This window comes from Mobula hypostoma, chromosome 8, assembly GCF_963921235.1.
Source record: "Mobula hypostoma chromosome 8, sMobHyp1.1, whole genome shotgun sequence".
Classification (NCBI taxonomy): domain Eukaryota; kingdom Metazoa; phylum Chordata; class Chondrichthyes; order Myliobatiformes; family Myliobatidae; genus Mobula; species Mobula hypostoma.
The window spans coordinates 96291836-96306628 of NC_086104.1; the positions used below are offsets into that span (position 1 = coordinate 96291836).

Sequence of the window (14793 nt, forward strand, 5' to 3'; positions counted from 1 at the left end):
TCCATACAATCTTGCCCAGGCCTGCACCCTGGAAACCTTCCAAGGCGCAAATCCTTGGTCTCACGAGATTAACATATGCCTATATATATAAAATATAAACACACACACTGTAATTTACAATAATAATGTTTTTATTATTATTTTTTAGAAGGTACTGCTGCTGCACAACAACAAATTTCACGACATATGCCAGTGACATTAAACCTGATTCTGATACATCCATGCTGATGAGTAGGCATTCATTTGCATTTAACCCATTTTCCAGCACATGGCCACAGCCTTCTATGCCTTGGAGACAATAGTGCTTACCTAGACATATCTGAATTGCTGTCAGAGACTTTGCTTCCACTAATCCCTTTGGTAGTCCATTCCAGGTACGCAACACTCACTATCTGGGTGTAAAAGGCCCTTCTGAAATCCCCTATAAACTACTTACTCCTTATACCAAATCTATATCCTCTAGTTATATTCACCTCTGATAAGGGGTAATATTTTCTGCAGTGTACTTTATATATACCACTCAGAAATTTAAATATCTGAATCATATTTTCTCTCAAATTCCTCCACCCCAGACCAAGTCACTTCAGTCTCTCCTCATAACTGAAATACTTCATCCTGGTGAATTTCTTCTGCACCATCTCCAGTACCATCATAAAAATATAAGAACATAAGAACATAAGAAATAAGAGCAGGAGTAGGCCATCAAGCCTGCCCCGCCATTTAATAAGATCATGGCTGATCTGTCTGTAAACTCAGCTTCATCTACCTGCCTTTTCCACATAACCCTTAATTCCCCTACTATGTAAAAATCTATCTAACTGTATCTTAAATATATTTAGTGAAGAAGCCTCAATTGCTTCCCTGGGCAGAGAATTCCACAGATTCACAACTCTCTGGGAAAAGCAGTTTCTCCTCATCTCCGACCTAAATCTTTTCCCCTGAATCTTGAGGCAATGTCCCCTAGTTCTAGTCTCAACCTATCAATGGAAACAACTTTCCTACTTCTATCTTATCTATCCCTTTCAAAATTTTGTATTTTTCTATAAGATCCCCTCTCATTCTTCTGAATTCAAGACAGTATAGTCCCAGGCAACTCAATCTCTCCTCGTAGGTTAACCACTTCATCACTGGAATCAACCTGGTGAATCACCTCTGCACTGCCTCCAAAGCCAGTATATCCTTCCTCAAGTATGGAGACCAGAACTGCACACAGTACTCCAGGTGCGACCTAACCAGTACCCTGTATGGTTGCAGCATGACCTTCCTGCTCTTGAATTCAATTCCTCTAGCAATGAAGGCCAACATTCTGTTTGCCTAAATAACCTGCTTTACCTGCAAGACAACTTTTTGCGATTCATGAACAAGCACTCCCAAGTCCCTCTGCACAATAGCATGCTGCAATCTTTTACCATTTAAATAATAATCTGCTCTTCTATTATTCCTTCCAAAGTGGATGATCCCGCATTTACCAATGATGTATTCCATCTGCCAGACCTTGGCCCACTCACTTAACCTATCTATATCCCTCTGCAGACTCTCCACATCCTCTGTACAATTTGCTTTTCCACTCAGTTTAGTGTCATCAGCAAATTTTGCAACGCAACACTCAGTCCCCTCTTCCAAATCATCAATGTAAATGGTAAACAGCTACAAGCCCAGCACCGACCCCTGCGGCACCCCACTCACCACTGACTGCCAACTGGAGAAACACCCATTTATACCAACTCTCTGCCTTGTATCGATTAACCAATCCACTATCCATGCCAATACACTTGCTCTGACTCCATGCATCCGCATCTTATTTATAAGTCTCTTGTGCGGCAACTTATCGAGCGCCTTCTGGAAATCCAAGTATATGACATCCACCTGTTCCTCTCTATCCACTGCACTCATTATGTCCTCAAAGAACTCCACTAAGTTTATCAAACAGGACCTACCCTTTCTGAATCCATGCTGCGTCTATCTAATTGTACCACTCCTTTATAAATGTTTCGCTATTTCTTCCTTAATGACAGCTTCAAGCATTTTCCTGACTACAGATGTTAAGCTAACTGGCCTATAATTGCCCGCCTTTTGCCTACATCCTTTTTTAAAAAGTGGCGCGACATTTGCTGTTTTCCAATCCCCTGGGACCTGTCCAGAGTCTAGAGAATTTTGGAAAATGATTACCAACGCATCTACTGAAACCTCTGCCAATTCCCTCAGCATCCTGGGATGCATCCCATCAGGACCAGGGGACTTACCTACCTTCAGGCCCTCTAGTTTTCTCATCACTATCTTTTTAGTGACAGTGATTTTATTGAGGTCCTCACCTCCTATTTCGTCCATAACATCATTCTTTAGCATATTAGACGTGTCCTCCACCGTAAAGACTGACACAAAATAGTCGTTCAACGCCTCAGCCATTTCCTTATCACCCAATATCAATTTACCCTTCTCGTCTTCCAAGGGATCTACGTTGACTTTAGCCACCCTCTTCCGCTTGAAATATTTATAAAAACCTTTGCTATCTGTTTTTATATTTTGTGCTAATTTACTTTCATACTCTATCTTCCCTTTATTTCTTGTTCAGTTGCTCTTTGTTGCTTTTTAAAGTTTTCCCAATCCTCCAGTCTCCCACTACTCTTAAAAGTTGCTGGTGAACGCAGCAGGCCAGGCAGCATCTATAGGAAAAGGAACAGTCGAAGTTTCGGGCCGAGACCCTTCGTCAGGACTAACTGAAAGAAGAGATAGTGAGAGATTTGAAAGTGGGAGGGGGAGGGGGAGATCCAAAATGATAGGAGAAGACAGGAGTGGGAGGGATGGAGCCAAGAGCTGGACAGGTGATTGGTAAAAGGGATATGAGAGGATCATGGGACAGGAGGCCCAGGGAGAAAAAAAAGGGGGGGAACCAGAGGATGGGCAAGGGGTATAGTGAGGGGGACAGAGGGAGAAAAAGGAGAGAGAGAAAAAGAATGTGTGTATATAAATAAATAACGGATGGGGTACGAGGGGCAGGTGGGACATTAGTGGACGTTTGAGAAGTCAATATTCATACCATCAGGTTGGAGGCTACCCAGACGGAATACAAGGTGTTGTTCCTACAACCTGAGTGTGGCTTCATCTTTACAGTAGAGGAGGCCGTGGATAGACATACCAGAATGGGAATGAGACGTGGAATTAAAATATGTGGCCACTGGAAGATCCTGCTTTCTCTGGCGGACAGAGCGTAGGTGTTCAGCGAAACCATCTCCCAGTCTGCGTCGGGTCTCTCCAATATTCAGAAGGCCACATTGGCAGCACCGGACGCAGTATATCACCCCAGCCGACTCACAGGTGAAGTGCCGCCTCACCTGGAAGGACTGTCTGGGGCTCTGAATGGTAGTGAGGGAGGAAGTGTAAGGGCATATGTAGCACTTGTTCCGCTTACAAGGATAAGTGCCAGGAGGGAGATCGGTGGTGAGAGATGGGGGGGACGAATGGAAAAGGGAGTCGCATAGAAAGCGATCGCTACGGAAAGCAGAGGGGGGGAGAGGCATCCCTCCCCCTCCTATCTTCTCCTATTATTTCGGATCTTCCCCTCCCCCTCTCAAATCTCTTACTAGCTCTTCTTTCAGTTAGTCCTGATGAAGGGTCTTGGCCCGAAACGTCGACTGTACCTCTTCCTATAGATGCTGCCTGGCCTGCTGCGTTCACCAGCAACTTTTATGTGTGTTGCTTGAAATTCCAGCATCTGCAGATTTTCTCGTGTTCCCACTACTCTTTGTGACTTTGTACACGTGAGCTTTTAATTTGATACTATCTTTTATTTCCTAAGTTATCCAAGGCTGGCTCTTCCCACACTTACAGTCCTTACTATTGACTGGAATATACTTTTGTTGAGCACTGTAAAAAATCTCTTTGAAAGTATTCCACTGTTCCTCAACTGTCCTACCAAATAGCCTGTGCTCCCAATCCACATTAGCCAACTCTTCCCTCATCCTGTTGTAGTCTCCCTTGTTCAAGCATAATACATGAGTTTTAGATCTAACTATTTCATCCTCCATCTGTATGTGAAATTCAATCATACTATGATCACACTTTCCAAGAGGATCCCTGACCACACGATCGTTAATCTTACCTGTCTCTTTGCACAGGACTAGATCTAAGATAGCATTTTGATCACATTGTGTATCGACCAGAACTGGACACAGTACTCCAGCAGAGTTCTGTCCAAGGTTTTACAAAATTGGACATAACCCTCACGTTCTTGCATTCAGTGCCCTTACTAATGAAAGTCAACCACATTTGCCTCCATAATCATGCTATTTAAGTACACTGCCACTTTCAAAGATCTTTAGACTCATGTGCCAAAATCCCTGTTTGTCAAAACTCCCTTGGTCCTTACCATTCATAGAGTATGTCCTCATCTCATATGAGTACTCCCAAAGTGCATCACCTCACATTCCATCAGGAATAAACTACACCTGCCACTTCTCAGCTCATTTCACCAGCTTTACAATATAACCCTGTAGCCCAAGACTATCACCATACTGTTAACAATTCCACCAATCTCAGCATCATCTTCAAACCTACTGATCATAGAAACATAGAAAACCTACAGCAAAATACAGGCCCTTCGGCCCACAAAGTTGTACCGAACATGTCCCTACCTTAGAAATTACTAGGCTTACCCATAGCCCTCCATTTTTCTGAGCTCCATGTACCTATCCAAAAGTCTCTTAAAAGACCCTATCGTACCCACCTCCAGCACCGTTGCTGGTAGCCCATTCCACGCACTCAGCACTCTCTGAGTAAAAATCTTACCCCTGACATCTCCTCTGTACCTACTCCCCAGCACCTTAAACCTGTGTCCTCCTGTGGCAACCATTTCAGCCCTGGGAAAAAGTCCCTGACTATCCACACGATCAATGCCTCGCATCATCTTATACACCTCTATCAGGTCACCTCTCATCCTCCGTCGCTACAAGGAGAAAAGGCTGAATTCACTCAACCTGTTTTCATAAGGCATGCCCCCCAATCCAGGCAACATCCTTGTAAATCTCCTCTGCACCCTTTCTATGGCTTCCACATCCTTCCTGTAGTGAGGCAACCAGAACTGCGCACAGTACTCCAAGTGGGGTCTGAACAGGGTCCTATATAGCCGTAACATTACCTCTCGGCTCCCAAATTCAATTCCACAATTAATGAAGGCCAATACCCCGTATGCCTTCTTAACCACAGAGTCAACCTGTGCAGCTGCTTTAAGCGTCCTATGGACACGGACCCCAAGATCCTTCTGATCCTCCACACTGCCAAGAGTCTTACCATTAATACTATATTCTGCCATCATATTTGACCTACCAAAATGAACAACTTCACACTTATCTGGGTTGAACTCTATCTGCCACTTCTCAGCCCAGTTTTGCATCCTATCAATGTCCAGCTGTAACCTCTGACAGCTCTCCACGCTATCCACAACACCACCAACCTTCGTGTCATCAGCAAATTTACAAACCCATCCCTCCACTTCCTCATCCAAGGTCCTTTATAAAAATCACAAAGAGTAGGGGTCCCAGAACAGATCCCTGAGGCACACGACTGGTCACCGACCTCCATGCAGAATATGACCCAGCTACAACCACTCTTTGCCTTCTGTGGGCAAGCCACTTCTGGATCCACAAAGCAATGTCCCCTTGGATCCCATGCCTCCTTACTTTCTCAATAAGCCTTGCATGGGGTACCTTATCAAACGCCTTGCTAAAATCCATATACACTACACTACTAATCTTCCTTCATCAATGCGTTTAGTCACATCCTCAAAAAAATTCAATCAGGCTCGTAAGGCACAACCTGACCTTGACAAAGCCATGCTGACTATTCCTAATCATATTATACCTCTCCAAATGTTCATAAATCCTGCCTCTCAGGATCTTCTCCATCAACTTACCAACCACTGAAGTAAGACTCACTGGTCTATAATTTCCTGGGCTAACTCTACTTCCTTTCTTGAATAAAGGAACAACATCTACAACTCTCCAATCCTCTGGAACCTCTCCCATTCCCATTGATGATTCAAAGATCATTGCCAGAGGCTCAGCAATCTCCTCCCTCGCCTCCCACAGTAGCCTGGGGTACATCTCATCCAGTCCCGGTGACTTATCCAACTTGATGCTTTCCAAAAGCTCCAGCACATCCTCTTTCTAAATATCAACATGCTCAAGCTTTTCGGTCTCCTGCAAGTCATCACTACAATCACCAAGATCCTTTTCCATAGTGAATACTGAAGTAAAGTATTCATTAAGTACCTCTGCTATTTCCTCGGTTCTATACACACTCTTCCACTGTCACACTTGATAGGTCCTAATCTTTCACGTCTTATCCTCTTGCTCTTCACATACTTTTAGAATGTCTTGGGGTTTTCCTTAATCCTGCCTGCCAAGGCCTTCTCATGGCCCCTTCTGGCTCTCCTAATTTCCTTTTTAAGCTCCTTCCTGTTAGCCTTATAATCTTCTAGATCTCTAACATTACCTAGCTTTCTGAACGTTTTGTAAGCTTATCTTTTCTTCTTGACTAGATTTACTACAGCCTTTGTACTCCACGGTTCCTGTACCCTACCATAACTTCCCTGTCTCATTGGAACGTACCCATGCAGAACTCCATACAAATACCCTCTGAACATTTGTCACATTTCTTCTGTACTTTTCCCTGAGAACATCTGTTCCCAATTTAAGCTTCCAATTTCCTGCCTGATAGCCTCATAATTCCTCTTACTCCAATTAAACATTTTTCTAACTTGTCTATTCCTATCGCTCTCCAATGCTATTGTAAAGGAGATAGAATTATGATCACAATCTCCAAAATGCTTTCCCACTGAGAGATTTGACACCTGACCAGGTTCATTTCCCAATACCAAATCAAGTACAGTCTCTCATCTTGTTGGCTTATCTATATATTGTGTCAAGAAACCTTCCTGAACACACCTGACAAACTCCACCCCATCTAAACCCCTTGCTCTAGAGAGATGCCAATCGACATTTGGGAAATTAAAATCTCCCATCACGACAACTCTGTTACTGTTACACCTTTCCAGGATCTGTTTCCCTATCTGCTCCTCGATATCCCTGTTACTATTGGGCGGCCTATAAGAAACACCCAGTAAAGTTATTGACCCCTTCCTGTACCTAACCTCCACCCACAGAGACCCCGTAGACAATCCCCCCATGACGTCCACCTTTTCTCAACCATGACACTATTTCTGATCAACAGTGCCATGCCCTCACCTCTTTTGCCTCCCTCCTTGTCCTTTCTGAAACATCTAAAACCCGGCACTTGAAATAACCATTCTTGTCCCTGAGCCATCCAAATCTCTGTAATGGCCACAACATCATAGCACCAAGTACTCATGCACGCTCTTAAGCTCATCCGCTTTGTTCACAATACTCCTTGCGTTAAAATAGACACATCTCAAACCGTCCGTCTGAACGCATCCCTTCTCTATCACTGCCTATCCACCCTCACACACTGTCTCCAAGCTTTCTCTATTTCTGAGCCAACCGCCTCTTCCCCAGTCTCTTCAGTTCCGTTCGCACCCACCAACAATTCTAGTTTAAACTCTCCCCAGTAGCCTTAGCAAACCTCCCTGCCAGGATATTGGTCCCCCTGGGATTCAAGTGCAACCCATCCTTTTTGTACAGTTCATTCCTGCCCCAAAAGAGGTCCCAATGATCCAGAAATCTGAATCCCTGCCCCCTGCTCCAATCCCTCAGCCACACACTTATTCTCCACCTCATTCTATTCCTATGCTCACTGTCGCGTGGCACAGGCAGTAATCCCAAGATTACTACCTTTGCGGTTCTGCTTCTCAACTTCCTTCCTAGCTCCCTATAGTCTGTTTTCAGGACCTCTTCCTTTTTCCTACCTATGTTATTGGTACCAATACGTACCACGACCTATGGCTGTTTTCCCTCCCGCTGCAGGATATCTTGGACGCAATCTGAAACATCCCGGATCCTGGCACCTGGGAGGCAAACTACCATCTGAGTTTCTTTCCTGCATCCACAGAATTGCCTGTCTGACCCCCTAACTATAGAGTCCCCTATCACTATTGCCTTCCTCTTCCTTTCCCTACCCTTCTGAGCCACAGGGCCAGACTCTGTGCCAGAGGCACGGCCACTGTTGCTTCCCCAAGGTAGGCTGTCCCCCCCCCAACAGTACTCAAACAGGAGTACTTATTGTCAAGGAGTACAGCCACAGGGGTACTCTCTAGTACCTGACTCTTCCCCTTCCCTCTCCTGACTGTTACCCACTTGTCTGTCTCCCGTGGCCCCAGTGTGACCACCTGCCTATAACTCCTTTCTATCACCTCCTCGCTCTCTCTGACCAATGAAGGTCACCGAGCGGCAACTCCAGTTCCCTAACTCAGTCCCTTGGTTGCTGCAGCTCGATGCACCTGATGCAGATATGGTCGTCCGGGAGGCGGGGAGACTCCAGGACCTCCCACATCTGACACTGAGCACAGAAAACTGGCCTCACACATATACTACTTCCCTTCCACAATTAACACAGGTAAACCTCCCTCGCCTCATTACCGCCTAAGCCTGTTGAGCCAAAACCCTATCACTCTGCTACCTCCCACTCCGCTGCCTGCTGGATATGGTGGTCTTCTTTTTAAACTTTTCCCGCTCTACTGGCTGACATCACACGCCTGCGCAGTCTTGCCTCTTTTTTACCCCGAGTAGTAAAAATGCATTCGCTCCGGAAATCCTTAGCCATTCCACTCGCAGCCTTCTTGCACCGAAGCCTAAAATCATGCCTAAAACATGCACATGCAATCATCATAGAAGGTCCCTCACTGCTTAAAAAGATGTTACAGGAAAGATACTGGCATGGATAGAGGAATGGCTGACAGGCAGGAGGCAGCAAGTGGGAATAAAGGGGGCCTTTTCTGGTTGGCTTCCAGTGACTAGTGGTGTTCCTCAGGAGTCATATTGGGACTGCTACTTTTCACATTGTTTATCAATGATTTCGATAATAGAATTCATGGTTTTGTGGCAAAGTTTGCAGATAATACGAAGATAGGTGGAGGAGTAGGTAGTGCTGAGGAGGCAAAGTGATTACAGCAGGGTTGAGACAAATTGGAAGAATGGGCAAAACAGTGACAGATGGAATACAGTGTTGGGAAATGTATGATAATGCATTTTGGTAAAGGGAACAACAGAGTGGACTATTATCTAAATGCAGAGAAAGTTCAAACTTCAGAGGTGCAGAAGGATTTAGGAGTCCTCGTGCTAGACTCCCAGAAGGTTAACTTACAGATTGAGTTTGTGGTAAAGAAGGCAAATGCAATGTTGGCATTTATTCAAAGGTTCAATAGTCAAATTTAATGTCAGAGAAATGTATATAATATACATCCTGAAATGCTTTTTCTTTGCAAACATCCACGAAAACAAAGAAGTGCCCAAAAGAATGAACGATAGTTAAATGTGAGAACCCCAAAATCCCCCCAGCTCCCCCCTCCCGTGCTAAGCAGCAGCGAGCAATGATTCCCCCTCCCCCACTAGCAAAAAAAAGTGCATTGGTACCATCACTGAGCTCAAGCGTGTGCTAAGCAATAGCAAAGACACAGACCAAAGTTAGCCCAAAGGGAAATAGAATATAAAAGCAAGGAGATAATGCTGAGGGTTTAGTCAGGCTGCAGTGGAGTGTTGTCAACAGTTTTGGGCCCCATGTCTCAGAAAGGAAGTGTTCTCATTGGAGAGAATCCAGAGGAGGTTCTCGAGGATGATTCTGGGAATGAACGGGTTAACATATGAGAAGCATTTGGCAGCTTTGGGCCTGTACTCACTGGAATTTAGAAGAATGTCGGGGGGGATCTCTTTGAAACCTTCCAAATGTTGAAAGCACTAGCTTCCATAAGAGGCCTCTGCATAAATTAAGAGCCCAAGGTATCACAGGAATTGTGTCAGCATGGACTGAAAACTGGCCATCATGTAGAAAACAAAGAGTTGGAATAAATGGGCCCTTTTCAGGGTAGAAGAGTATAAATAGAGATGAACAACAGGAGTCAGACCTTGGCTCTCAGTTATTTACTATTCACAATTATGACCTGGAGGGGGTTGTAAAGTTTCCAAGTTTGCTGATGATATAAATTTTGTAGGATGACATGTTGTGATGAGGACATTGTGATTCTACAATGCGATATGGAAAGATTGAATGACTGCATGCAAGCTTGACAAATAGGGAACTGAGACCAAATATTCACTATGAAGAATTAAAAGGTGGATTATTATCTAAATAGAGACTGCAAATGAAGTTCAAAGGGACCTAGGTATTTTAGTGCATGAATTACAAAAAACATGCAGATTCAATAAGTAGATAATCAAACCATATGTTTGTCTTTATGTTGAAGGGGTTGGAGGTTAAGAATAGGATGTTTTAGTTACAATGGACATAAATGAGACAGATGCTGATATCTGGAGCAACAAGCAATATGCTGGAGGACCTCACTGAGCATTGCATCATCTGTGGCAAGTGATATAGGAATCTAAAGGAAATTCACCAGGCTAATTCCTGGGATGAGAGGGTTAGCCTAACAATAGAGGTTAGGCAGTTGGATCTGTATTCCTTGGTGTGAGGCGTTAAGAATGATGGATGAACCTTTTCAAATGTACAAGATTCTAAAAGGGCTTGACAGGGACTATTTTCACTATTGGGAAAGTCATGAGCAATAGCTAAAAAATGAGGTACATGTCATTGAAAACAGAGATACACAAGAGACAGATCATTGGAAATATTTATGGTGGAGATAGACGAATGGTTGAAGGATTGAAAAACTGGGGGTTACGGGGAACTGACACAGAAGAAAAGTCGGACCAGCATAGATCAACCTTAATGTTCATAGAGTTACACAGACAGGCCCTTCAGCCCAATTTTTCTATGCTGACCAAGATGCCTATCTACTCTAAACCCATTTGCTTATGTTTCACTCATATCTCCCATCCATGTACAAATTTTTTTAACTATAATAATTGTACCTGCTTCTACTACCTCATCTGATAGCTCCGAGCTTTTTCATCACTTTCTACCTGTGTTGCCACCTTCAGTGTACCAGCATCCAAAGGTCTCACTGTTCAATAACAGTCCCCAAGGCCTTGCCATCGAATAGTGGGCAATCTTAAGGAACATGGTGGTCTATTCCTGCTGTTATTATTTTGTGAACTTGTGTTTCAGTTGCCATCTAGTCCTTCCTCTTCTATTATAAAGTTGCTCTTCCAGAAAATTATAAGCCCTAATGTTCAAGTACAAATTCTGAAAGTGTAAGATGCTTAGTACTCTAGTCCAGGAAGAACCAATGCATTCTGGAAAATTCACTCCAAGTATTAACTGACATGAATTTTAACTGCATGACATTCCAAGGAAACAATCTTCTAATCAAAACGAAAAAGGGCGCCGTGAATGAGATTTGCACAGGTATAAACAATGACTGAAAGCCAAAATGGTGAAAGGATGAATTGAAGAATGAATTGCTACTATAGAGCTGGGATCTCAAGGAAGAAGGCAGTCAAAATGAATAACAATCTAATCAGAAACTATATAGGTTCACTGAACACAGGATAGAATAGCTTACAAAGATTAAAATGCAGTTGTAATGTTTTTAATGCGTGTATACTTTTGGAAAGTGATTATAGTAGAAACAATATAAATGCCTGACCATTAGTAACTGGATGTCTTTACTGTTTTAAATATTCTCATTATATTATATTCTTCTGGACTTTATCAAACAATATTTGTTTTTCTATTTTCAGAACATATAAACAGGAAATATTGTGTAAATCTTCCTCAAGACTGCATTCCATTCTGGCAAGGCATGATTGAAGGGCCCATTGATCACACATTGATATGGGAAAAGGGAATCAGATTTAATTAAGTCAACTTTATTCACTTTCAAAATTTCTCATTCAGACAGCAAAGCTGAGTCTGCATCGCAATCAATAAATGGATAACATTGTCTCATAGTACTACTGAGTACTGATATAATTTTAGGTAGACTTCTCTGTTACCTGACTTGTAGCCAGTAAATGAAGTAAAACTAGAGCAATGCAATTCATTTATACCAATATGGGGCATTTGATATAAATAAAATAAGGTAGATATTAATACGGAAACTTCATAACTCCACCTACTTTAATTTGGATTTAAGTCCTGCATATTTTTGAATAATGTGATGATTATGTGTCACTCTCTCTTCAGTCAAGACAGTCAACAGTCACCTACATAATAATCACATTTATAAATAATTATTAAATATGGATTATGATAGCATGGTGGATATAAAATGAATGAGTAAATTACTGACCTGAATTAACAATTTTTCATCAGTTTAGATTTAAATTCAACTGGGGGAACAAAATCACTTCAAAATAATTTGCCATCACAAAATGAACACAAAACTGGTGGTAAATATCCAATTAGATATGCTTCAAAAAACATGCTATCTTTGGTCAACCCAGTCTGAGATCCCTGACAAGCCATATTATTGTATCTAGTCTCTGAGATGGCCTTTTAAACATCTACTAGGTGGCATGATCCAACAAAGCAGCCATTTTCAAAGACAGTCAGGGATTAATAAAGCATTGTTTACATCTAGAAAATATATCTTAGGAAACCAGTCCTTTCAGACACTGAAAGCATGATTAAAATGCTGTAGGACTGGTAGAGTTGCTACCACAGCTCCAGCAACCTGGGCTCAATCCTGGCCTTTGGTGTTTTTTGGTTGGCACTGACTCAGTGGGCTGAAGAGTCTGTTTCCATGCTGTATCCCTATACAACCATGAAACACTGTATCTTCAAAAAGTCCTCAGGGCATATTACTGAACCAAGCTAGTTTCAACAATAAAATACAAGACTACATTAAACATGCGATCAGAAGAAAGAGGAAATCCATCACCCAAAACTAGAACTAAGTCTTAAGTCCTCAATAAGAACAACTTTAAGAAGGGATACAGGTCAGTTTCAGTGATTAAACTGTAAAATATAGTTTACTTTTCATGCTAACAAATTGAGTAAACAAAAAAAATACAAGTAGAATAAAATTACAAACAAACTTTCTCCATATTGCAGTTTCCACAAGAAGTAAAAGTTACATTCATTAATAGGAAAACAAATGCTAAACTGATTTATATTAGTAACATGTCTATGTTAGCAAATATCATCTGAATAGTTGGCACAAGCAGTAGTCCAGTCATTTATTAATTACCTGACCCTACCCTTTTAAATTTGAATCAGCAGGAATATTCTTGTTTTTCCTATCTTCATGTTAAGTCTTGCCTTTTAGATGGGAGCTTCTAACAGCCTTTGAAGGACAATGGGTTTGACTCCTAACTGCTCGAAGCAATATAGCATAATAGGCATTTATCAGTCTTTTTGGAAATGGGAATCTTCATTGGCCCTGAATTTACTCACAAAATAAGTCGAACATCAGCACCAGACATCCCCCAGATAATCAAAAAAGCACTGTAAGTCTTAGTTGCATTCATTCCAGTTTAAGAGATAGCCATTTTACATGCGAAATAACATTAAGAGTCCTGAATATCATCTTGCCCTTTCTAGGAGGATATCACATTTACATCAGTGCAACTGAATGCTTTTGGGGATTTTCCTCATAATCGTATGACTTCAAAATCAGGGTCACATATTTGTGATGCTTTATAGAAAAGTTATCTCTGTAATATAATACACTATTCCAATACAATGCAACAAAACCAAATTTGCAACTGTAAACAACTCATCTCATTAAGGGTGGCCAGGATAACCACCTGTTACACAAATAATTTGCTAATATTCACTTTAAAGATTATTTAACGATCCATGATTTAGGTAAAATGCTATAGCTATTGCATGAAAATATATTGTGACAAATAATCAACACATTCAGGAGAAAATGGAAGAAAATAACACCCAAGAGAAAAAAAGTGTTTGATAGCATGTTTGTTTACAATTTTTCATCAACTGGTACTGATTCAGTGTTTGACCTACCCAGACACTGGAAAAGCAGAACCTGTTGCTGAAGGTACTTACTGCTGGTACAAGTAATTTCTTGACTTCCTCCACTGCCCTCTTTAGCTTGATTTCTGCTCTGTTCTGTGCATCTTCCACAGTGATTAATACGTGCAAGTCTTCATTCAGGTGTTCCCAGTTTGGTTTGCCTCTGTTTTGCTCCTCCTGCAACATCAACAGGACAAAAGAAGAAATGACAGCACCGTTTAATTTTATTTGTATCGATACTACTTCTGTATTAAAGAAGCTTGTGTGCCTCTGCCTAAAATATTCTGCACTGACCATCCACATGGGATCTCACAGGAGCTCCTTGAGGCAACAAAACCACTGCCTAGCACCACTCATTCCCACACAGCCACATGCTGAGAGAACAACACCAATACTTCAATGGCACAAGATTCTTGCACTAAAATGCTGTGCCACCCATTATCCAAATTTATGATGAATTACATATTTCATCACACATTTGGCACTTAATTCTTTAAACCATTACTGCATGCCATACAAAATAATCAATTTTACAATGTGCTTCCATACACCCACATCAGATTTCAGCAAAGTTCATTATATGCAGTCCTTAAGTATTGTAAGACATTTATTTAAAATAATTTGAGTTGCTAGTAGCTACTTGAATTTCTGAGTGAGCTGGTCAAATACTCTTCACCTATCTGAAGATTTGTGTGCGCTCCAAATATACAAAAAATAAAAAGGCATTCTCGGCTTTACCTCTGATTTACAGACCAGTATTTCCTGATTATATCCTCACCGCCCAGCTAT

The 14793-nt window shown here is 41.9% G+C and overlaps 1 protein-coding gene across 6 annotated transcripts in view; it reads right to left on the bottom strand.

Moving 5' to 3' along the window:
• LOC134350757 (KH domain-containing RNA-binding protein QKI) overlaps positions 1-14793 on the bottom strand; it is a 559128-nt gene that overhangs the window by 160118 nt on the left and 384217 nt on the right. For all 6 annotated transcript variants that reach the window (XM_063056413.1, XM_063056410.1, XM_063056409.1 and 3 more), the window contains exon 4: positions 14038-14181. In XM_063056413.1, the coding sequence (XP_062912483.1) occupies positions 14038-14181 (144 nt within the window). The remainder of the gene's footprint in view (positions 1-14037; positions 14182-14793) is intronic.